The sequence below is a fragment of the Pygocentrus nattereri genome, chromosome 12, assembly GCF_015220715.1.
Source record: "Pygocentrus nattereri isolate fPygNat1 chromosome 12, fPygNat1.pri, whole genome shotgun sequence".
NCBI lineage: Eukaryota > Metazoa > Chordata > Actinopteri > Characiformes > Serrasalmidae > Pygocentrus > Pygocentrus nattereri.
In genome coordinates, this window is record NC_051222.1 from 32,219,586 (window position 1) to 32,244,195 (window position 24,610).

General features: G+C 40.5%; 1 protein-coding gene across 9 annotated transcripts in view; it reads right to left on the minus strand.

Annotated features, from left to right (window-relative positions):
- The window catches only part of LOC108443944 (sialoadhesin-like), a 108,443-nt gene that overhangs the window by 81,449 nt on the left and 2,384 nt on the right, over positions 1–24,610 (minus strand). For 5 of the 9 annotated variants that reach the window (XM_037543794.1, XM_037543789.1, XM_037543786.1 and 2 more), the window contains exons 5-6: positions 24,323–24,580; positions 23,975–24,229 (exon numbers count right to left, since the gene is read on the minus strand). The exons of 1 other annotated variant lie outside the window; for it this stretch is intronic. In XM_037543794.1, coding sequence (XP_037399691.1) covers positions 23,975–24,229; positions 24,323–24,580 — 513 coding nt within the window. Of the gene's footprint in view, positions 1–11,595; positions 11,677–23,974; positions 24,230–24,322; positions 24,581–24,610 lie in introns of those variants that run through there. 3 more of the 9 variants (XM_037543792.1, XM_037543788.1, XM_037543787.1) reach the window with 1 other exon arrangement.

Below are 24,610 nucleotides of genomic sequence, written 5' to 3' on the forward strand. Positions count from 1 at the left end.
TGACTAATGACCAAATCTCCTTGATTGATCTAATGATTTGGCTACCACTTTCTTTAAAGTACAGTTAGATCACGACATTTATTATGTACATAGTATTCTACTCTTCTCATGTGAAATATCCATCTTATAGGGTGGTGATCATGTGGTGTTCACACTGCTCCAATGAGTTCACAGTAGCTCCTTTCTCTCACCACTGAATGTGCTAACGTTTCTACTAATGCCAGTTGTTAATCAGAAATGGTGCACATGGCCAGTAAAGCCTCAAACTACTGTAAAATCCAGCCTCCCCACTGTGGGCCTGTATCCTCTTACTATCCGGGGTAAAACATGGATTTACAAGAGTTTGCGTAAGTGTGCAATATATACAGAAATATGCATCCATGGTCTGTTTCATGAATCTATATTATAACTGCAGTTCATGAGGCCCAGCTAAGAGTTTGTATGTATTGCAGAGTGACACAGAACCAGTAAAAAAACAATGATAAACAGAGAGAGCTCAGCAAGTGATGAACTTAGGAAATACAAGATCCCAGAGAAACGTAAGATAAAATGGAGAAAGACAGGAGCAATAGAGGAGTACAGAAAAGCAGTAAAAGCAGGGGGGATCCTTTACTAGGAAAATTAGAGCTAACTGTTATAAAGGAAGTACCATGCAGGTACATGATTCGTTCATCAAGGTGCAAACTGTGTGAACGTTCCCTCAAAGGTACAACAGTGGCTTTAAGGTCCAATTGTGCACCATAAATAAGTATTTTCCAGATATTTGTATCTTTTTAGAAACCAAATTTTAAAAAACAGAACCATTTAATAAAAAGCCTGGAGATGAGACAGGGTGTGTGGAGTCAGTACAGCTTAGAGCATATCATTTCAGTGGATTATGGTTCAGTTATGTTCCCTGCCTAAAGGTACGGGGATGTACCTCAGAGGGTACCACCACAGTGACGAGAAGGGTACTGCCTCAGTGACAGTGTCGTACCTTTTTTTTCCGAGAGTATAGCCTCAATAATACTCCTATCAGGAATATCCTTAAAGCCAGTAGCATTGTGGTTTAATTATTATGCATGTTTGAACAAAAAAATCAATTTTCAAGCAATATGTTATTTAAATTTGAAGCAATATTTTAAGATGTATTTAGTGAAATCGATGTAGGCCAGGCTTAACGCTGTGGCCTAAACTTGTGTCAGTATTTTTCTCATGGGCTTCATTAAAGTTGAACTTTCACTCTTGTGCATGATTAAGTTGCACTTTATTTGCACAAATTACGCTACTATTTAACGTGTTTCCCTTACAGAAAATTCACAAAAAGACAAAGTGCGCAAAAACCACAGGTACGCATTTATTTATGTGAACACGATGTGATAATACAATTATAAGTGTGTGTTTCTTTCGCATGTGACTTTCTGTAAGAGTTTGCAAGTTATTTGCAGCAAATTTCATGAAAGGCAGACGTCAAACTAGTGTAGTTCAAACTAAGGTGGATTCCACTAATGCGATTCAGACTACTGTTGTCTGACCGAGCTGTGATGGTTTTGGGAAAGTCTTTAATTGGATGTTCGTTATTTTATGGATCCATCATGCTATGTTGGTTGGTTGTATGTTGGCTCAGTGTAAAAGGCGTAATACGAAACATGATGACTGATCTTAGATCAGAAGACAGGGTCAGAGTATCAGAGCAGTGTATCCACGTGTGATGCTCACATGTAACTGGTAAAAAAAATGTAGATGGAGGCCTTTTTTGACCTTTTTGATGTTTGAATATAACATCAACAATGGCTTTTAGCTAGCATAATTGGACAGGTGAGGTGAAAGTAGAGCAATTTATGCGCATCTGACTCATTTTGAAGAAGATATTGGAGCACCTGGAATCTGTATGGTGGGCCTCCCCGCTCCCCTGCTTATACGCACCCACTATTCTTAGTCTAAAGTTAGCTTCGCATTTGAATCTTCTGTTCCACCTTAACACTCTGGCGCATTTCAGCACACATTTATATTTTAAGTAACATTTTGACACCATTATTGCATAATTACATGAAGCATAACTGCATTTCTGGAAGTACTTTTTAATGTATAACTGCTCATAAAGTGTCTAAATCTTAGAGTAAATGTAATATTATTATTACTGTATTAAACAGCAAATTAACATTTAATTTTGATCCCAAAACTGCATATATGAGTACGTAATTTTAATTATCACTTACTCCATATATAAAAATCCTATAAATATTACAAATCAAGTATATAGCCATGCAATCTCCATAGGAAAACACTGGCAGTAGAATGGGTCACACTGAAGAGCTCAGTGATGTTAAATGTGATAGTTATAGGATGCCAACTTGTCAGGATGCCACAAGTCAGTTTGTGATGTTTTTGCCCTGGTAGATCTGCCATGATCAACTGTGTTATTATTGTGAAATAGAAGCATCTAAATGCAACAACAGCTCAGCCACAAAGTAAGAAACCATGGAAACATAAGGAACTGGGTTAGCAATGGTGTAAAAATCACCTCTCCTCTGTTGCACCACTGCCTACAGAGGTCCAAACCACCTCTCAAAGCAACATTATCACAAGAACTGTTTATCTGGAGCTTAAGGAAATGACTTTCTATGGCTGAACAGCTGCACAGAAGCCTAAGATCACTATGCACAATTCTGGGATTCACACCACCACTCTACTCTGAAGCTGTGCAAATGTGTCCTCTGGAATGATGAATCAAGCTTCACAATCTTCTGATGGATGAGTCTGGGTTTAGCAGATTTCTGGAGAACGCTATGTACAAGAATGTGTACTTTCAACAGTAAAGTTTGGAGGAGGAGGGATAATGGTCAGGGTTTGGTCTCTGTTCCTTAACTGAAGTGAAGTAAATTGAATGATTTTAACTTTGTAGTAACTGTTTGGGGAAGGCCATTTCCTGGGCCCCTGTGCATATAGCAAGGCTCATAAAGACATGGTTTGATCAGTTTGGTATGGAGGAACTACAGTGGCCTGCACAGAGCCCTGACCTCAACCCCACTGATCACCTTTGGGATGAATTGGAACATCAGTGGTGAGCCAGGCCCTCTCGTCCTACACCAGTGTCTTACCTCACAAGTGCTTCTTTGACTGAATGGACACAAATTCCCACAAACACACTAATGGGTAAAGTAAACTAAACAAAATCTTGTAGAAAACATTCTCTGAAAGGCGGAGTCTGTTATAGCTGCAAAGGGGCAATTCCATATTAATGTGTATGGTTTCAGGGTGGGGTGTCCAGCAAGCTCAAATAGATGTGATGATCAGGTGACCTTATACTTTTGGCCATATAGTGCACAAATACATTGCCATTTTGCATATAACGTTTTCATTTTAATTTTGCTACTGATGTGCTGTCATATTTAAGTACTGTAAGTGGAGTAAATGTAATTTGTTACTTTAAACCTCTGCCAAACACACTATTAAAAACAGGACCAAACAGCAGTGAGTACAAATGGTTTGGCAGACAGGTGCTCATTAAATCTTAAGAAAAATTGGCAGAACAGCAGAAAAAACCATGAGCATGTTAAAGTTGGACAATATGCAAAGTGTGGTGAGTGTTTGTGTCTCAGTCTGAGTTTGTTTCCTGTTCTGGGGTTGACGCTTAACAAATGCCTCATAGTTAAGCTTTCTACTGCGCTGTAGCTCCCAAAACAGGGTATGTAAGGTTTGGCCCATCCAGCGCTGTTACTGTAATGGTGTGTGTTATTTGGAGGCTCCAGGGACTTGTTTAAAGGAAAGTCCGTGTGGGTGGTTGAACAGGTCTGCTCAACTCTAAAACCATTAAGCATATTTCCTGCCTTCATTAAGAGACGTTCATCACCTGATCCCAAAAACAAATAAGCGAACAGAGGAGCGTCATCATTTTAACCTATCAAACTGAATGAGGTTGAACTGTGTTGCTGACTCCCTCATACATGCTTTCATACTTTCTTCTATTGAGCACACGACATACAGTGATTCCCATTAATTGAGTTTAAAACTGTGTTACTTTGAGGAGCTACTCCACGTTTAAGAACATCATTTAGGAACTTCCTGCCATTTCATCAATCACTGATTTTTTCTGTAGAGTTGGCAGAGACATTTGCTTTAGCATAATAAAAATATATGTTTTACCATAATAAAAACTGATCCATGCCCAAACAGTAGGGTGACATTGACCCATCATTGAATTTCCATCAAAATCATCAAATTCTTTAAAGTTGAAAGATCAATGCCAATTTTGTGAAAGGAGCTCCAAATGTTCACCACAATGATATTGAATATACATTTCTTTATAGCTGACCATGAGATGAAAGCCACCAGCTTGCACAGCTGGCAGTAATGACACTGAAAAATCAATGATTTATAATAGAACGCAAAATCATTTGACGGGCACCCCAAAGTGAACTCTCATGTGTCCTACTCCTCAGCTTCTCCTCACAGCTCGCTGATGTCTCTATAAGAGATTCCTACAACATTCCCAAAGTAATTTCAAAAAGTTGATGATCTTTTTATTGATGACTTGGCAAGAAATAACAAACCAGTACACATTCCAAATAATTACGTAGAAGTCATCCATTTTAACCTATTTTGACATAAATCCCCAAACATACACATACAACACAAACACAAAATGGACAACCACATACAATATAGTGAATTTAAATAAATGTGTACATAAATAACACTATTGGTAGTAACAGTATACATTTAAAAAATAAATGTAAAAAATCAAACCTCCTCCTTCCTCGCCCCCTCGACCTCCAACTCAGTAAGATTTTCAAAATAAGTAATGAAAGGCTGCCATGTCTCATAAAGTTTATGAACAGAGCTCCTAAGGCCAAACTTAATGTTTTCCAGGCTAAGAAAGAAAATCACACCCTTTAACCACAATGAATATGACAGTGGGGCAGCCGACTTCCAACTTAAGAGAATCCTCCATCTAGCTAGCAACAGAGTAAAGGCTAAAACTCTACAGTTGCCAACCGCACATGCAGGAGTGACCTCCGGCTCACCAAAAAATGCAGGTCAGGGACCAAATTGAAATTAAACACTCTTGATAAAGTAGTGAAAATGTCTGCCCAGAACTTATCTAGTTTTTTTGCATGACCAGAACATGTGCATTAAGTCAGCCAGATCCCAGTCACACTGCGGACATGCTGCATTGTTACTTGAAAAGATTTTTGACAGTCTAGCCTTAGTATAATAAGCCCTATGGACTAACTTCAACTGCATCAGTCAAAGTCTAGCACATGATGAGGAGGCATTGACCCTTGACAAGGCTCTCGACCACCAATCATCATCCAGCGCCCTCCCTAAATCAGCCTCCCATTTGGCCTTGAGCTTGAAATCAGCCTCCGGATGAACAGTCATAATACAATCATATATTTTTGATATTAGGCCTTTTGCATCTGGCTTTAAATTAAAAACCCCTCCCAGGATTTATCATCAGGTTTTAAGGGAAAGAAGAAGCAAAAAGTGTTTGGGCACAGTGGTGAACTTGTAGGTAGCAGAAAAAATTTTTGGGGCGGAATCATAAATTTCAAACTTAATTTCTCGAAGCTGGAAACATGTCTCACTCATACAAATCACAAAAGCTAACAATTCCAAGATTGGCCCAATGTAGAAAAGTGGAGTCAATCTTAGAGGGAGTGAATAAATGATTGTTACAGATGGAAATCAATGTCGAGGCTGCTTGGGATTGAGTCAACCCTCTAAACTGCGCCCAAATTTTCAAGGTTGACAAGACCACAGGATTTTCCAAATAATGCTCTCTGGGCAGGGGAAGAGTTGAAAAGACCAAAGCAGGCAAGGAGGTAATATTACAGGACAGGGACTCTGCTCTACACCAATCAGTACCTGGGGAGTGTAGCCAAAAGCAAATCTTCTGCACATTAGCAGCCAAATAATAGAAAATATTAGGGAGTGCTAAACCACCATCAGCTCTAGGTTTCTGCAGAACAGATCTCCTGATCCGAGGAACCCTCTCTGACCATATAAAACTACAAAAGGTTTTGTCAACTTCTTTAAAAAAGGATTTGGATAGGAAAATGGGAGGGCATTGAAACAAAAATAAAAATGCAGGTAAGATGTTCACACACTGAACTCTACCGGCCAGTGAAAGTGGAAGCCTATTCCATCCAAAATCAGCATTCATTTCTGCAACCAAAGGAGGGAAGTTTGCCTACACAATGGAGGACATGTTATGGGTAATGTTAATGCCTAAATATGTAAAACCATCAAACGATAGACAAAAAGGAATGGCAGCCTGAGTCAGGCAATGGGCTGCCTGATTTACCAGGAAGCATTCACTTCTCTGAAAATTTAACTTGTATCCTGAAAAAGAGCCAAATACTTTCAAAATATTCTGCTACCGGGATTGTTTCCAGAGGATCTCGAAGATACAGCAGCAGATCATCTGCATAAAGAGAGACTTTACTCTCCAAACTTTGTCGCATAACACCTTTTATGAGCAGATAGGAATGAAGGGCAATTGACAAAGACTCAAGTGCTAAGGCAAAGAGCAAAGGAGATACAGCCTTGACGTGTTCCATGAAATAAGAAAAAATATGGAGAGCAAACTGAATTAGTGTGCACACTAGCCTGTGGGGCAGTATACAACAACTTTACCCAAGAGATTAACTTATCAAACACAAATTTAGCCAAAACAAAGAACATATAATCCCATTCAATGCGATCAAAGCCTTTTTTCCGCATCTACAGAGACAACTACCTCTGGACCATGAGAAAGATTGGGAGAAAGAATTACATTTAATAATTTTCAAATATTAAAAAACTAGTGCAGTCCTTTAATAAAACTAGTTTGTTCCTCTGAAATAATCAATGGTAGAATATTTTCGATACGTTTGGCCAGGATTTTAGCTAAAATCTTATGCTCATGGCATAAAAGACTTATTGGCCTGTATGAATTACAGTGAGTAGGGTCTTTATCTTTCTTTAACAGGAGTGAAATGGTTGTTGGGTTATTGTCGGTGGTAAACTACCACACTGAAGGGATTCGTTAAACATGTCAGATAAAAGGGGAGCAACCTTATCACCAAATTTCTTGTAGAATTCAATACCAAACCCATCTGGCTCAGGCGACTTACCATTTTTCATAGATCTAATAGCATCTGATATTTCCTGTAAGGAAATTGGTTTATCAAGTTTACCAACTGTTGATGAATTTAAGGAGGGAATTTCAAGGTTATTTATAAATGAATGCATTAAGTCGACATTACTAGAACTCTCCAACTCCTACAGTGTAGAGTAATATTTTTCAAAAACTTTATTAATGTCCCTTGGGTTGGTGAACAGACTGACCATGTCATCCACTCTCTGGGGGATCAATCTAGACCCCGTCTGCCTTTTGAGTTGGTGCGCCAAAAGACGACTATTTTTTCCCCCATATTCATAAAAATGCCCCCTGGAACGCAAGATAAGGGCTTCAGCCTTTCTAGTGTAAAGCAAATTATATTTGGCCTGAAGATTAAGGAGTTCTTTATATAACACTGCATAAGGATTTAAAGCCATTTGAAATTTTTGTGCAAAACTCTTTTCTCGTCAAAAGTTGAGCATTAAAACGCCATGGAGCTCTCTGCTCTCTCCTTCCCATATGAATCAAACGTGAGGACCAACTGTACTGGCCCATGGTCAGATATTACAATAGGTAAATAATATATGCTTTCTATGGAATCTGAAAAATGCTGATCTATAAAAAAAAAAGTCAATGTGAGAAAAGGAACGGTGTGGTTGCGAGAAAAAGGAAAAAGCTTTAGCTGAAGGGTTCCTGAATCTCCATGGGTCGATACACCCATTCTCTTCCATGAACAGAGACAAAGACTTTGCCATCTTAAAGTTGGAAGTGCACCTAGCCACAGATCCAGCATAGGATTCACCACACAATTGAGGTCACTTCCAAAAATAAGTTTGTTTGTGTCCAGGTCAGGAAGTTTAGAGAAAAGCCAATTCATAAAATCCATATCATCCCAGTTTGGAGCGTATATATTAATGAATAAGATGGGAGTTTGAAAAAGAAGGCCCGAAACTATAACATATCTGCCGTTTGGTCAGACAGGATTTTTGAAGGCTTAAATTGAACCCTTTTATGAAATAAAATAGCAACCCCCCTGGATCTTGAATTAAAACTGGAATGGAATACTTGACTAATCCACCCCCTAGGTAACTTGATGTGTTCAACTTTGGACAGATGAGTTTCCTGTAGGAAAATAATGTCGTTCAGCTGTTTAAGATGGGAAAATATTTTCACAGTTTTTATGGGAGACTGCAGACCCTTTACATTCCATGAAATAAACCTAACCCCGAAACCTACATTTGGATTCATCAAAAAGAAATATCCTGAAGAAAATTGGGTGTGCGGTAGATACTAAATAATATGGCAGTATTGGCAGAAGAGAGGGAACCAGAGGGAAGGAGGAGCAAAACAAAAACCAAAAGAAAATAACAGAACAAGAGCACAACCCAAAAAGAAACTAGCCACTAGATACTTTTTTTTTCTTCCTCTTTTCCCAGCAACTCACCACCAGTCAACCTAGGTACAGTCTTCAAGACTAATCATGGAAAAAAGCAAGTTGACTCGCAAACACATGCAGGGAAGGTAAGCCTGAAGTGGATTCCTGTACTGTACAGAGCTGCTTTTATGTCGTGAAATGCAGCACGTCTGCTAGAGAGGTCGGTACTGTAATCCAGGAAGAACCTGATTTTGTGACCTTGAAAGTAAAGTTCTCCACGAGCGCTTTTTCCTTGTCTTGAAAATTGTGAAACAGGATAATAAACATTCTGGGCTTTTTATTTGAACCTTCGTTGGTTGCCCAGCCTATGAGCTCTGTCCAGAACGGGTTGAAATTGAAACTTCTCTGCTCTGGAAACCTCAAAAAGGAGATCAGTCATGAAATTCACCAAATTGACCCCTCTAGTTTTTCAGGTATCCCTATTATGCGAAGATTTGCTCTCCTTGATCGATTTTCCAGGTCATCCAGCTTATCCAGGAGTTCGGCAATATGGGCTCGGAGAGATTCGCATTTATTCTCCAGAGCAACAATTCTGTCACTATGGTCAGATGCAGCATTCTCTAGAGCTTTAATGCTACCTGTCTGCAAGTCCACAATTGGTTTGATGGAGTTAAGTGAGTCCTGGATTGGCTGCAGGGCCTTGCTTAATGTGCTTGCATGCTCCGATCAAAGCGAGAGCTCCATGTTTTTTAATGCAGGCAAAAACCAAGGTGGAAGCACCGTATCGTCGATAGCTCGTTTTTCCTCTGTTGTGCTCATCGAGCGAGAACCCTCCGGACTCCCCGAAGGAGAGGCACGAGGCTCCGTGACCGAGATAGCATCACCCGATGTAGCCGCCTTAGCAGAGAGCATCCACTCAATGGTGGGATTGCGGGTTCCAGAAACAGCCTTCAAAGTCGTTTTCTCTCTGAGGTTGCGTGACATCTTATTTTCTAGTGCACTATCGTAACTCATCCAAATTATCCCTCATCTAATATTAAACGTAAATGAATTTAAGATGCTTATTTATGGTGAAATGTACACAGTTTGAGGCAACGGCGGCATCATAACTCATCCGGTGTCGATTTCCATGTATTTTTAAAGTACACCTGATTCAAATTTCTTGCTTTCATATTTCTTGAACACTAACCTCTTCAGGCCTGTTGGTCTCCTTCAGCTTCTTTCTCTCTCTGTTTCCTCATTTGTGTTTAATAACACAGTATTTTTTACTGAACTTAGATTTACAACACAAGCAACAATGTGGCATCAATCAGTGGAAAAAAATCTCACTTGACCTTCGACAGAGGTGCCGTCTTAATTTCCATCTAGAGGTTGAGGAATTGAGGGATATAAAACCAACATGTGACCTTGATACCTTTTCACTGATTTTAACTTATACAAACAATAATATATGGCTAAAACTGGTGGGACTGTTTTTAATACTGTGGTGTCAACGTAGAGTAAGGAACATTACACTCCTTACAAGGCCACAGCTGTAGGGCCCAAAGTTTCATTACACACTTCTATAACCTAAAAATAGCTCAGCCAGTCAGCACTTCTGAAACAGCTGACATAGGACTCACTTCTAACCATACACTATCCACTCACAGTAGACAGTAAACCCACACAAACTAACTCACAGTCCAGCACAGAGTGACCCAAATAACACACAATACACATCCTAAACTAACAGCAACAACTTCATCGCCAGATTTAAAGTGTCTCCCACCATTCCTGAGAGGCTCCAAGCATGGACACACTGCATGACCATGCCTCCTACGCATGGAGCTGATAGATGTCTGCTTTTGAAATAACCGAGAGAGAAAAAGAGAAATAATCTTACTTTAGTCCTTCTTGCACAACGACAGACTCAAACACATCCAAATATCTTGCTTTTATTGTTCAGCGCACCCAAGGAGAAAGATCACATGAAGTGAGCCAGTGGTTTTACTGATAGTTTGTGCAAGTGACTTTTTTTGCAGAACTGAAAAAGTCTTAATAAAGCATAAATACTGTGGTGTCGGTTTAGGATTAGAAGCGGGGAACGTTGCACTATAACTCCTTATAAGACCAGGGCCTGAATCTGAATGACGGAAAGTTGTTTTAGGCCAGTGGATGTTTGTTATCTGTAAAGCGATAAGAACACCTCTAAAAGCTCCCTCACAGAAAGTTACTACATGGAATGGTTATGAATACACTGCCTGATGTCGGAGACATTTTTATCATAGCTTTGACTTTGTTAAATGTGTTTTTAAACCCATTCATGGCAGAGGGAGACTTGTAGGGTCAGACTGACCGCTATTTCATTACATATGAAAGCTCAGAAGACACCTGTAGGTTTGTTGGTGGGTTTGGACAGTAAATAAAATGATTATAAATAAAAGTCATGGTGACCCCTGGTTCCTATCACCACCAGTGCAAAATAAAAGTCTAGGTTTCTCTACAGTGAACCAGTTCCACACAAAACTACTCAAAATCACTGTTTAAATCCACTGAATTATTCTGAAATTTAGAAAAATTGGTTTAATTCCTCTTTTAGACACAACTCCATTATAACAGCGATGAATTGTCAGCATATCCATGTCGGACTTTAACATGTTTTGTTTGGTAATGAGTTATTAAAGTTTTATGTGTCTCAGTGTTAGTTTTCTCCTGTATTCAGATCAATGCTGAATAAACGACTCATAGTTGTGGTCACTGCTTATTGCCCCCCAACACAGGGAGTCAAAGTCAACATTCTGCCCACCCGTGGATTTGTGAAGCTCGTCTAAGACATCAGTCACTACTGTATAATCCTGTCTTATTGTGGGGCTCACTGCAGGGGGGTTATTTGAAGGAATGACCCTATAGGAGCTGGTATAGGCAAGACCATCTACTGACACATGCACAATTGGCGCTGTGAGACCCAATCAGATTCCACTTTTCTCTAACAGACCTCTTATTGGTCCAAGCAGGGTATCACAGACATTTCTACAGTCTTATAGTTCAATTTATCACAAGATACCAATGTCTGACTACACCTCTTAACCTAAAGACGTCACAAAGTTCAATTTGCTGACTGAACTCCAAAAGAAAAGTACGAAGTGTCTCCTACCTTCATTCAGCGACGCTCGTCTCCTGGACCCAAGGAGCGAATGCAGAGAACAGGAAGAGCTTTTACCGTTTAACTGTCAGACTGTGTGAGGTTAAGCTGTATTGTTGCCTCTTTCACACTTTCTTCCTTTTTTGCAGACGTGGTCCTTCCTTCCTGCCTTTGAGCTCACATTCAGCAGTTTTTATTGGTTGAGCTAAAATTGTATTTGTACTCTGTGTTCACTGTCTTAAGAACATTAGATGAGAGATTTTGAAGTTTCCCTCGTTTTAGCACTTACATTGTAATTCTGTAGGGTGGGCCGTATATTCGCAGCTACATTTGCTTTCAAAAATTCACTGAGGACTGGACAGAATGGGATTCTGAGGAGCAATTTACAAGTAAAAACACAAAAATAATACGCGTGTAAAAGTTTTTGTTTAGTTCAGCGCCATCAATTCCTGTGCCAGGAGTTCAGACTTAGTCTCAGGCTAAAATACTATGAGGAAGGAGAAGAGGGTTCTTATATTTCAGCACTGACTGGTTTCTACTTCACATCTTGGTCAAATAGAGCTGCAGCACAGCATGCATTTATGATTTAGTGCTTAGTTTTAAAGCAGAAGATTTGACAGACTGGTTTGCTTTACAGCCGGGTGACCGGGGTCCTCTCTGTGTGGAGTTTGCATGTTCTCCCCGTGTCTGCGTGGGTTTCAGCCGGGTGACCGGGGTCCTCTCTGTGTGGAGTTTGCATGTTCTCCCCGTGTCTGCGTGGGTTTCCTCCGGGTTCTCCGGTTTCCTCCCACAGTCCAAAGACATGCAGTCAGGCCAATTGGACATGCTAAATTGCCCCTAGGTGTGAGTGTGTGAGTGACTGTCTGTGTCTGTGTGTCTGCCCTGTGATGGACTGGCGACCTGTCCAGGGTGTATCGTGCCTTTCGCCCGAAGACTGCTGGGATAGGCTCCAGCACCCCCCCGCGACCCTGACGGAGAAGCGGCTTGGAAAATGGATGGATGGATGGATGGATGGTTTGCTTTAACTATACCTGATGATAATTTTTATACTGCTCGCTCTCTCTCTCTCTCTGCTTGCTGGTTTGTGGTTCAGCCTATTCTGAGAGGCCTCTGTGACGATTCAATCTGCTGCAGGGCCTGATGATCCAGTTCTACACAGTGATCATTAATCCATCACCCATTACTGTCTAGTTTGGTTCCACCACCTCACAAGAACGAGCCAAATTCTGCTCATTTTTCACATTTAAAAGCTTCAGATCATCCAACTGCTTTAAATATAAGATGAAGACAACGCAAAATGCAGCTTTTAAACAATCATTCCATTGATTGAAGATAAAAAATGATTCAAAACCATTCAAATCTACCATGTGAAAAAGTAATTGCCCTGCTGAACCTAATAACTGGTTCAGATTCAGATTCAGATTCAGATTTCTTTATTGATCCCAGGGGGAAATTGCAGTTGTGCCACCCTCGGCTGTGGAGGAATTCTGACCCACTCTTCTTTGCAGGACTGTTTTAATTTGGCTACTTTGGAGGGTTTTCAAGCATGAACTGTCTGTTTAGGATCCATCCACAGCATCTCAATGGAATTTAAATCAGGATTTTGACTCAGCCACTCCAAAACCTTAATTTTGTTCCTTTTGTGCCATTTGGAGGTGGACTTGCTTGTGTGCTTTGGATCATTGTCCTGCTGCTTAACCCAACTGTGCTTGAGCGAAAAATCTCCTTCAGGATTTTCTGATAAAGAGCAGAATTTATGGTTCCATCAGTTATGAGAAGTCGTCCGGGTCCTGCAGAAGCAAAGCAGCCCCAGACCGTCACACTACCACCACCATGTTTGACTGCTGGTATGACATTCTTAAGGTGGGATGTGGTTTTGGCTTTGCGCCAGATGTAATAGGACCCATGTCTTCCAAAAAGTTCCACCTATAACTCATCAGTCCACATAATATAATCCCAAAAGTCTTGGGGATCATCAAGAAGTTTTTTTTGGCAAAAGCAAATGATCCGTTCTGTTCTTTCTGGTCAGCTGTGCTTTGCACCTTGCAACTCTCCCATAAATGCCATTTTTGCCCAGTGTCTTCCTTGTGGAATCATTTATCTGGGTTCTTTTCTGACCTCCTGGATGAGTGATCAACACACTCTTGGTGAAATTTTGGTATTTTGGCCACTCCTGAGAAGGTTCACCACTGTTCCAAGTTTTCTTCTTTTGTGTTTATTGGCTCTCACTGTGGTTTGCTGAAGTCCCAGAGCCTTAGCAATGGCTTTGTAGCCCTGTCCAGACTGGTCAATTTCAAAGACAGCTCGCCAGTCCATCGCAGGGCAGACAGAAAGACAGACACGATCACTCACACCCAGGGGCAATTTAGCATGTCCAATTGGCCTGACTGCATGTCTTTGGACTGTGGGAGGAAACCGGAGAACCCGGATGAAACCCACACAGACACGGGGAGAACATGCAAACTCCACACAGAGAGGACCCCGGTCACCTGGCCGGGGAATCGAAACCAGGTCCTTACTGCTGTGAGGCGACAGCGCTACCTACCACGCCACCGTGCCGCCTTCAATGAGCTGCAGGCACTTTCAGTAATTTTATTTAATTTAAACTGTTTACAGATCCATAATAAACATTTCATTATTAAACACATCACTCAGCTACAGTTAGAGCTCTTTCTCTGTCTCTGTCTCTCTCTCTCTCTCTCTCTGTCTCTCTCTCTCTCCAACTTCATTGGATGTATGTGTTATGTCTGAATGGTTTCCATAGTGAGAGTTAGTCAGTGTGAGTTTTTCACAGTCTGAAAAAAAAACACAGGAACTAAAACAGACACACCCTGGTGAAGCGCCTGAGGCTGAAATACTGTCCCAAGTGGAGACACTGCTGTAGCTTAAAGTCTATCAATTTCAGCATAAACAGTGTTTAGTACAAGTGAATTCACTTACAAGCAACACTAAATTTCTAAAAATATAAACGATTAAATAAATAAATAGATAAAGACTGCTGTATGTATAGTCACTGCAGATGTCCAAAGCAACAGAACATTTTGTGAAAACATCTGTCAGTACAGTAGACATCTGTAGTTGGAGGGGGACTGGCAAACTGACTGTAAAATATTTCTGAAACTTTAAATATGACTTAGTGAATATCGTTTGTTTCCATTCCTCTTTCATCACTGAAGTGTTTCTCTGTGTGGAGGTGTTGAGACTGAATCTCAGACTGAGCTGTAGAGCCCAAACTGCAGAGATCAGAATCAGCACCTTAGACAGCACTCTTACTCCACACCTGTGCTTCTCTACAGACACGTCTTAGATCAGTACTGCCATCTACAGGTGGAGATCTGTAATGACTCCAGCTGCTGGAGCTCCTCTACACTGCAGAGTGTAGTGTTTACTCTGCAATAACCCACTAAATTCAGATTCAGATTCCTTTATTGATCCCAGGGGGAAATTGCAGAAATCAACTCCACAGTTAAGTAACAACCTTCACGAGTTTAATCAGAGGAGTTACAGCAGCTCAAACACTAAACTGTGCAGGTCAGCTTCACTCCAGTAGCTTTAACAGCTCACCTGGTGGTCATCTTCCTCCATCATTCTCTTCTTCTTCTCAACTAGACTGACCTCCACTATTTCAGCAGAGGGACTGATGGACACTGAGACACTCTTTGGGCCATCTAGAGGAAGAAAGACACATATGAAGAACTTAGGGTTCATTTCATAAGATAACTACTGGAATCTTACACTGTTCATTAAGGACAAATAGAAAAATACTGTCTCCAGTAGACTGTTCTTGTAATATTTAGACTTTCAAATAAAGAGCTGTGATGCTGCATCTGCTGTGGGTTAGATTTTACTACAGACAGTTCAGAACGAAGCCTCAGCTTTGTTCTGAGACTGAATAAATGAATATGTACGTACATCTGACATTAAGAGTGACCTCAGGAGGTTGAAGGTTCTGACCCAGTACAGCACAGCGATACCTGTCCTTGCTCTCCCTGCTGACCGGCAGCAGGTGGAGTTGGTCGGTATTGGAGGAGGAATGATGTCCATTTCTGTACCAGGTGAATGTTGTTCTTAAAATCAAAGACTTTTTACCTGCATGGTTTCTGTAAGCATTATGGGTGGCCAGCTGACCAGCAGCTCCATTTTGAACTTCCTTTGTCTCTGAACATTCAGACCACAACTCCTCTGAGGGTTCAAGCAGACACAACATCAGTTAGAGATTAACTGATCCTGTTCAGCATCAATGACTGAGGAAGATGAAGATGAAGTGGACTTTTGCTTCCAGAGTCCAGCATTAATGTTGATAATAAACTCTTTCCCTTGTGAAGGACTTTGAGTCGGTCACTCTTCACTGTCCGCTCAGCTCATTTGTGCTATTTTCTCTTCTTACAGCAAACGTACAAAGTGCTGCTCATCTCCTCTCAGAGCTGCTTCAGGATCAGATTCCTCCCTGTTTTATATCTCAGGCTCAGAATCAGATCCTAGCACAGCAGAGCTGCTCTGACAGGCCTTGTGAAGATCAGAGCAGCTCTGCACAAACACACTCATTAGCTGTAGAGACCAATGGAGCTTAGCTTTAGCTTCAGCAGATGGACATATGGAGCGGATTCACAGTGGACTGGACACGATGAGACTCTAACCAACATGTAGAGTCACTACATGAGCAGCATTTGGAAAGTGTAATGTTTATTTCATAGCTGATGATGTCACTTCCTGTGCATCTTCAATAGTATCACCTGTTTCAGTAACAGTTTTAACATTCCCGTGTCCACTTGGCCTCAATATTTCCCATAGAGGGAATCCCTGACATCATCTCAAGGGCCGTTTGATTTATGTTAAAAATCTGCTCCTCGCCGTTTTCTCTTCTCCCACTACTGCAAGTGGCTATGTGTCAGTGGGTTGAGGTGTGGTTGAGGACAAGTTAAAGAAGAATTATTGAAACAGGGCCATGGTCTCATTCAGGTTTAGAATCAGGAGAAAGCAGTGAGTCAAACAGGCCTCAGCACAGCTCACACTTCATCAAGCAGAAATCACACGTGCACATTATTTCAATATGCTGTATCAAATGCTTATGTAGAGGGTTAAGAAATTGCCTCTATCGAAAATTAATGTTAAACAGACAGCGCCCCCTTATTTACTACTTGAAGAGTTTCCCAAAAGTTTCTATTATGTCCTATATGGTGTTCTTCCATTTAACCAGGAGATGGCTCTCTGCTCCCTTGTGGATTGCCTTGAGAAACACTAGTTTCAAGCTCTGAGCATGTGCAGTTCAGAAATAACTCGCGCTGGCTTCAACTAGACACAAATTTTTGTCTCGTTTCTCCACTGATCCACAGGTCCGCTTACTGCTGACCCAGATATCCCCTAGGTCTGGCGCTGGAAACAATTGGGGGAAACAATTGACCTGTTAGCCAAAGAAGCAGAAGCAGATAATGCAACATCACTTGAGAGGGCCCACACACCTACTCGTCAGCCAGGGCTCGTCACTCCGGCTCATCATGACCACATTTCTCCTGATCTACACCCTACTGCAGAAACTGTTGTCAGCGACATACAACGATTGCCTAGGGACAGAGACATTAACATTAACTTCTCAACCTGAATTCCCACTGCTCCTACACCAGCTAGATCTTCTAGAAGAGGCACTAGTGGGTAGGGCAAGTCCACCTTCCAGCATCGCTGATCAAGTATTGAGGTTCACTGATGTAGCTGCTCTGTTTCCCCGTTGAGAGTTTAAACTTCATGGTGGTCAAATCTCTGATCTAGGCTCCGACATGTCATACAGTAGCCTTGGTAAACAACTAGATGAAGGCAAGAAGGGTTTAGTGAGTCACAGATCATCCATACAGTGCTTAAGATTACCAGATCTGGTTCTTTTAGGGCGATGCCTACTAATAAAGATGACCTGACTGTAGATGAGTTGAAGCGATTTCTCCGCTCCCATATTAGAGACAAAAGCAGCACTGAACTGTTCTTAGAGTTAACTAATGCTAGGCAGCAAGATAAAGAGAACCCACAGGAATTTCTGTACCGAATTATGGGTCTAAAACAGTGAGGTTTTTTTTTTTTTTGAGTTACAGCAACCTAGTGCCGACTTTAGCTACGACAGGAAGTCTGTCCAGGGCACATTTCTTCACACACTCTACCAGGGGCTAAATGAGAAAAGTAGTCACGTTAGACATGATCTTAAACCTTACGTCACAGACTTGCAGCTTAGTAATCACTGCTATTTAGAACAGATCACTATGTTCACAACTAAAGAGGCAGAGAGGTAAAAATTCCTTGGTACAGTAGCTAAAACTCAACCAGTGACTGTAAACGCAGCTCAGAATGCCAGTAGTGGACAGAATGAGCAGTCTAAATCAACCAATGTTGACTTAGAATTACAGGCCAACAGTGCTGCCGTAATGGAACTGTCAGCCCAAGTGTCCTCATTAACTAAAAGATTATTTAAGATGGTAAAACCCCTGAAAGCGTTGCTCCTAGGGCCTTCTCCTCACCTTCAGTCCACCTCCCTACACCAACATCTAAAGTAAGGGGCAGGAACTGTGCACAGCAGAGCAACATGAGCTGTTCTCATTGCTTCTTATGTGGTCAGAGGGGCATAGGACAATTGGCTGCTTGCAGAGGAAGTCGTTGGGAAACGGGGTAGGCTCACTGGGAGGGGGGCTGCCAGTGACCGCCGCTATTGAAAAGCCTCCCATTCGAAAGGATTGCACTGAAGCAGTCAGTACTATAAAACTAAATGAACCCTGCCCAGGTCCTAGGAAACATGTAGCTCAGCTCACAGGAAAAAAAATGTGACAACTTGTGAGTGGACACAGTGTTTATAGCTCCAGCAGCACTGCTGTATATGATCCACTTATACTTGGGTAAGACGTACATGGAGAACATGTGGATCAGCTGAAGTTAGTTAAGATAGAAATAACAGGACAGACCACTATGAACTGATTCAGACAAGCCTTTACTGTGAATATAAAACTTACAATAAAAGAAAATAAAGGAAACAACAAATAGTAGAAAAGACATACCGTATATGCATTGTTTTAGGCTTTACATTGCAGGAATGGTGGGAAATGATTAACACATAAAGAATTGGTGCAGGTTGATAGCAAAGAAAATAACCCTAAAACAAGCCTAAACCTGCTGGACACTACAGTGCAGTGAGAAACTATTTGCGACTTCACAATTTCTTACATTTTTTGCATGTTTGCCTTTCTTGTCAAACTCCTTTTTTTATCATTGTTTTATTTGTTGGTTTAAGATATGCATCAAAAACATACACTTGCACACCTACACAGACAAAGAAACAAATAATAAAACAAAAAATAATAATGAAAAAAACTAAATAGGCAAAAAACAGAGTTACATTAAAAGTGAAATATTTGAACACCACAAATCAGCGGTTGATAGCATCTTAATCATACAAACAGAGACACAAAAGGAGGCAGGAGGCAACGGCCCAAGACAAAATTGGAGGCAGTCACTTTTTGAATCTAACTAAGTGGAATCTTGATGATCCCAGAGCTCCACATCATCTAGATGTGTTAAGAAGGGTCCCCATGCTTTGTAGTAATTACCTATAGATCCTTTAAGGGTGTCAAACTACTTTTAATATTAGACAAAGACAACTCAAGTAAACACTGCTGTTATTAAATTATGAATTCATTTATTGAAGGAAAAATGCTGTTCAGCTCTACCTGGCCATATGTGAGAAAGTAATTACCCCTCAGCTACTACTGGGTTTCACTAGCCACACCAAGGCATGATTACTGCCAGACCTGTTGAATTTAAACCTCACTTGATTAGAACTTGTCTGGCAATGTGAAGCAGCTAAAGGTCTCAAAAAGCAGCACATTATGCCACAATCCAAAGAAATTCAAATACAGATGCAAAATAAAGTCATTGAAATCTGCCAGTCTGGAAAGGGTTACAAAGCCAGTGCAAAGGCTCTGGGACTCCAGCAAGCCATGGTTAGAACCATTACTAGAACAATGATGCACCTTCCCAGGAGTGGCCGGCCTACCAAAATTTCACCAAGAGCACATCAACAATTCATCCATGAGGTCACAAAAGAACCCAGACCAACATCTAATAAGCTGCAAGCCTCACTTGCCTCAGTTAAGGTGAATGTAATAAGAAAGACACTGTGCAAAAATGGCATCAATGGTAGTCTTGCAAGATGCAAACTCATACACCCATCTCACATTTGCCAAAAAACATCAAGATGACACCCAAGACTTTTGGAATTATGTTTTGTGGACTAACGAGTCAAAGGTGGACGTTTTGGAAGGACAATGGTCCCGTTACATCTGGTGTAAAGCTAACGCTATATTCCACCATAAGAACATTATACCAACAGTGAAACATGGTGGTGGTAGTATGGTCTGTTGCTGCTTTGCTTCTGTAGGACCTGGATGACTTCTTATCATTGATGGCACTACCAATTCTGCTGTCTTTCAGAAAATCCTGACAAAGAATATTCAGCCAGTCAGTTTGTGACCTAAAGCTCAAGTGCAGTTGGGTTATGCAGCAGAACAATACTCTGAAGCACACAAGCAAGTCCATCTCTGAATGGCACAAAAGAAACAAAATTAGGTTTTGGAGTGGAGTCAAAGTTCGGACTCAAATCCTATTGAGATGCTGTGACAAGACCCTAAGTGGGTAGTTCATGCTCTGAATCCAATGCAGCTGAACGAAAATAATTCTGCAAAGAACAGTGGGCCAGAACTTCTCTACAGCCATGTAAAAACTCGTCACAAGTTACTGCCAAAGTTTGATTGCAGTTGTTACAGCCAAGGGGGACATCAGTTATTAGGTTAAGGGGGGCAACTGCTTTTTCACATGGAAAATATAGATTTTTTAATAAATATTTATATTTGATAAATTGAATGATCATTAAAAAGCATTGCCTTTACTTGTGTCGTCTTTATCTTACATTAAAATTAGTTGGATTATTTGAAATATTTAAACGTGACTAAGCAAAACTGGAAAAAAAATCCAGGCCAAATATGTTTTTACAGTGGTGTAGCTTTATCTACACAAAAGAAACAAAATCAATCCTGACTACATTTGACTAAACCGGTTCTTTGTTGCCAAGCCACACAAGATGCAATTTTGGTTCCTGAAAGAACCTTTCAATTGATATTAGAGCAGTGGTCCTCAAACTGGCCCTCAGGGTCCCCCAGATAATTCACATTCCTACTCAACACATAGAGACCAGATTAAGAAACACTGTTTTAAAGCCATTTGTGTAAATAAGATGTGTTGGTGTGAAAAACCTTTATAATGTTTAAAGAAACTTCACATAAAGGTTCTATACATATTAAAGGTTTTTCCTTCAACTGTAGTTAAGGACAAGAACCAATTAGGACCGTTTATTTGAAAGAGTTAATTGCCTGTAACTAGCATTTATTTAAAAAGATTAAAATGTTAAAAGTGCTACTGATCAGTGAGCGATCTCCAAAAAAGCTTTTTTTAATCATGCAGGAAGGTTAAAAAGTGCTGAATCTGTACTATAATACTTTCAACATTGAGCCATCACTCAGCCACAGTTAATACCCCCCCCCCCTCTCTCTCCCTCTCTCTCCCTCTCTCTCTCTCTCTCTCTCTCTCTCTCTCACCCTCCTTCCCTGGGTGGATGGGTAAAGTCTGAGTGGTTTCCATGGTCATAGTTAATCAGCGTCTGTTGTTCACAATCTGAAAGAAAACAGACAGGAAACTATAACCAACCAGTCTCGGAGTACAGATCATCAGTACAAGTGGATTCACTCACTGCTAGAGTGTCGTACTCAGGAGAGCGAGACTGAGGATCCAGAGCTGAGTACAGATCATCAGAAGGACTGGAATGAACAGTCTGTGTGAGGGAAAGAGAGAATGAAGCAGAGGAGGAGAAATGAAGAAATGTGGACTTTATAAATCTGAACGTCTGACTGAACTGAGTTTCTGAAGAGACACTTACTGCAAGTGTGTTGTACACAACATCAGAGGACCTGGACACGGGGTCGAGAGCTGTGTACGTGTCGTCCTTAGCATTAGGGTCAACGTTCTGGAGAGAGGAGAGTTGGAGAACAGGAGAAGTTTGAGTTCTCACTGATAAACATCAAGAACATTTACACTACAGACTAAAAGACTGGAAGGACACAAACTTAATTAAACATATGAGTTCATTTTTCTGTCTGAAGGCTGTAAATGTTACTGTCTTATCACACTGTTGGTCACTGAGTTGAGTGTATAAGTTATATAAATCACTTCTATGTTATTTTAATCAGCAGCTTGATTTCTGTAAAATAGCATCATTTTAAATATTAAATAATTCACAGTCAGAGCCAATCAGGCTAAAGTACAGCCTCCACATGGCGGAGGTAGTTTTAATATACTGTTAGAACTAAGCCATCCAATGTAAACACTGAGAGAAGCTCATATCCCCCCATATCAATTCACAACAAAGCAATATTTAAAAAAAATGTATGAATATAACCAGAAACTATTTATAATTATTTTGGCAATATAGACGTCATGTTAATAAAATATATTCCTTTCTTTATATTTATATTTTCTGTCCTATTTGTGGTCAGTACTGATGATGACATATGAGATAGTGATGCAGACATGTGGAAGTATTTAGGCTGAAAAGCACATTTGCTTCAAATTACCGTGTGTGCATTAATTGATCAGACTTTCATAGAGTGAAGTCCAGCCTGTGGGGTCAGTTTTAACATCACACAGCTGTTATTTGAACGAGGTGAGTTGTTAAAGAGACACTTACTGCCAGTGTGCTGTACACATCATCAGAGGACCTGGACATGGGGTGAAGAGCTGTGTAGGTGTCATCCTTAGCATTAGGGTCAACATTCTGGAGAGAGGAGAGTTAGAGAACATAAGCAGATCAAATCATCAGATCAATACCATGAATATTTTTCACATATAACCTCATGAGTATGGGAGCAGCACTGCAGACCAAGATAGGACTTTAATGTTTAAATTAAATTTCAGTTTAATAAGTCTAATCAGATTTACAGAGTTACAGCAGCTCAGACACTAAACTATGCAGTTAAGATTCATTCCAATAGTCTTTAACAGCTCACCTGGTAGTCGCCTTCCTCCATCGTTCTCTTCTTCTTCTTTATTTTGTACCTGGTTTCAAAAAGATTTAATGTTTTACCAGCGGGATGTGCTATTGCACGTGATTACACTGCTCTGAACTGTATCTCAATTTTTATTGTATTATTTTGTGTAGATAAACAATGTTTTTATAATAAAAAATACATTAAGGTGTATTTAGTATTCAATATTCTTCTTATAGGAAAATTTAAAAATGAAATTTTGTATCATTTCACAAATCTATAAATTCAACCCCATTTCCAAAAAATTGGGACGCTGTGCAAAATGTAAACAAAACATTGAAAATAGTACAAAGACAAAATATCAAATGTTGAAAAACATATGCCTGTTTTGAATTTCATGTCAACACCACATTCAAAAAAGATGGTAGGGGGAACAAAAGACTGATTGTCTAAGGCTAAGAAACTTGTGGTGGTTGATTGACAACAGGTCAGTAACATGATTGTGTATCAAAAGAGCATCTCAGAGAGGCGGAGTCTTTCAGAAGTAAAGATGAGGAGAGGCTCACGACTGTGAATTTCACTTTCAAAACTATAGCAGTTGGTCTCCTCAGTTGCTAAACGCTTACAGAATTCTCAGTTTCAACATTTAATATGTTGTCTTTGTAGTATTTTCCTTTTAAAATATGGTTTATATGATTTGTATATCATTGCATCCTATTTTTATTTACATTCTGCACAGCATCCCGACTTTTTTGGAAATGGGGTTCTATAGGTAAACAGCACACATGCTGACACAAATGTCCATTCTTACCTTATCAATACAATAATGGCAAGAAACACTACAGCCCCACAGAGTCCAACTCCAACCAACACATACGGAGTCATGGATTGTTGAGCTGAGAGACACGGACAGAAAAACAGATGCCACCAAAAAGACCAGTAAAGATCAAATAATTATTATATGAAGCATTTAATCTTCTTTAAATACCTTTTACAATGACAGTCACTGCAGCTGATTTCTGAGATCCGTGTTCATTCTGAGCCTCACAGTAGTAGGATCCTCTCTGTGGAGCCCTGTAACTGTGTCCAGATCCTACAGGTGAGCTTCCACCTTCTTTAAACCAGGTGTAGTTCTGCAAAGGTGGGTTTGCATCACTGCTGCAGGTCAGATTCACTGAACTGCCCTCTGCTGTTTCACTAGAGGGACTGATGGACACTGAGACGCTATTTGGAGGATCTAGAAATCAGAAACCAACAGCACTGAGTGATCTAATGATCACAGGACATTACAAGTTCTAGAAATGAGAACTAATAAAAAACAGACTCACACAAAACATTCAGAGTTAGAGCTTCAGAGAGCTTCTCTCCATGTTTATTACTGGATCTGCACTTGTATTCTCCTCTGTCCACAGAGCTGATCTTCTTCATTGTGTAAGTTTCTCCTTTTCCTACTGATGATGTTCCTTTAATCCAGTTATATTCCACAGGTGGGTTTGCATCACTGCTGCAGGTCAGAGTCACTGACCTGCCCTCCATTATTTCACCATAGGGACTGACAGACACTGAGATGTTCTTTGGAGGATCTAAAAATCAGAGAAGAACAGCAACGAGTGATCTAATTATCACAGGATCACATTTCAGCTCTTGAAAAAAGAATTGATACAAAACAGACTCACACAAAACATTCAGAGTTAGAGCTTCAGAGACTTTCTCTCCATGTTCATTACTGCATTTGCACTTGTATTGTCCACTGTCCACAGAGCTGATCTTCTTCATTGTGTAAGTCTCTCCTTCTGCTACTAATGATGCTCCTTTAAACCAGGTGTAGTTCTGCACAGGTGGGTTTCCATCACTGCTGCAGGTCAGATTCAGTGAACTGCCCTCCATTATTTCACCAGAGGGGCTGATGGACACTGAGATGTTCTTTGGAGGATCTAGAAATCAGAAGGTAACAGCAATGAGTC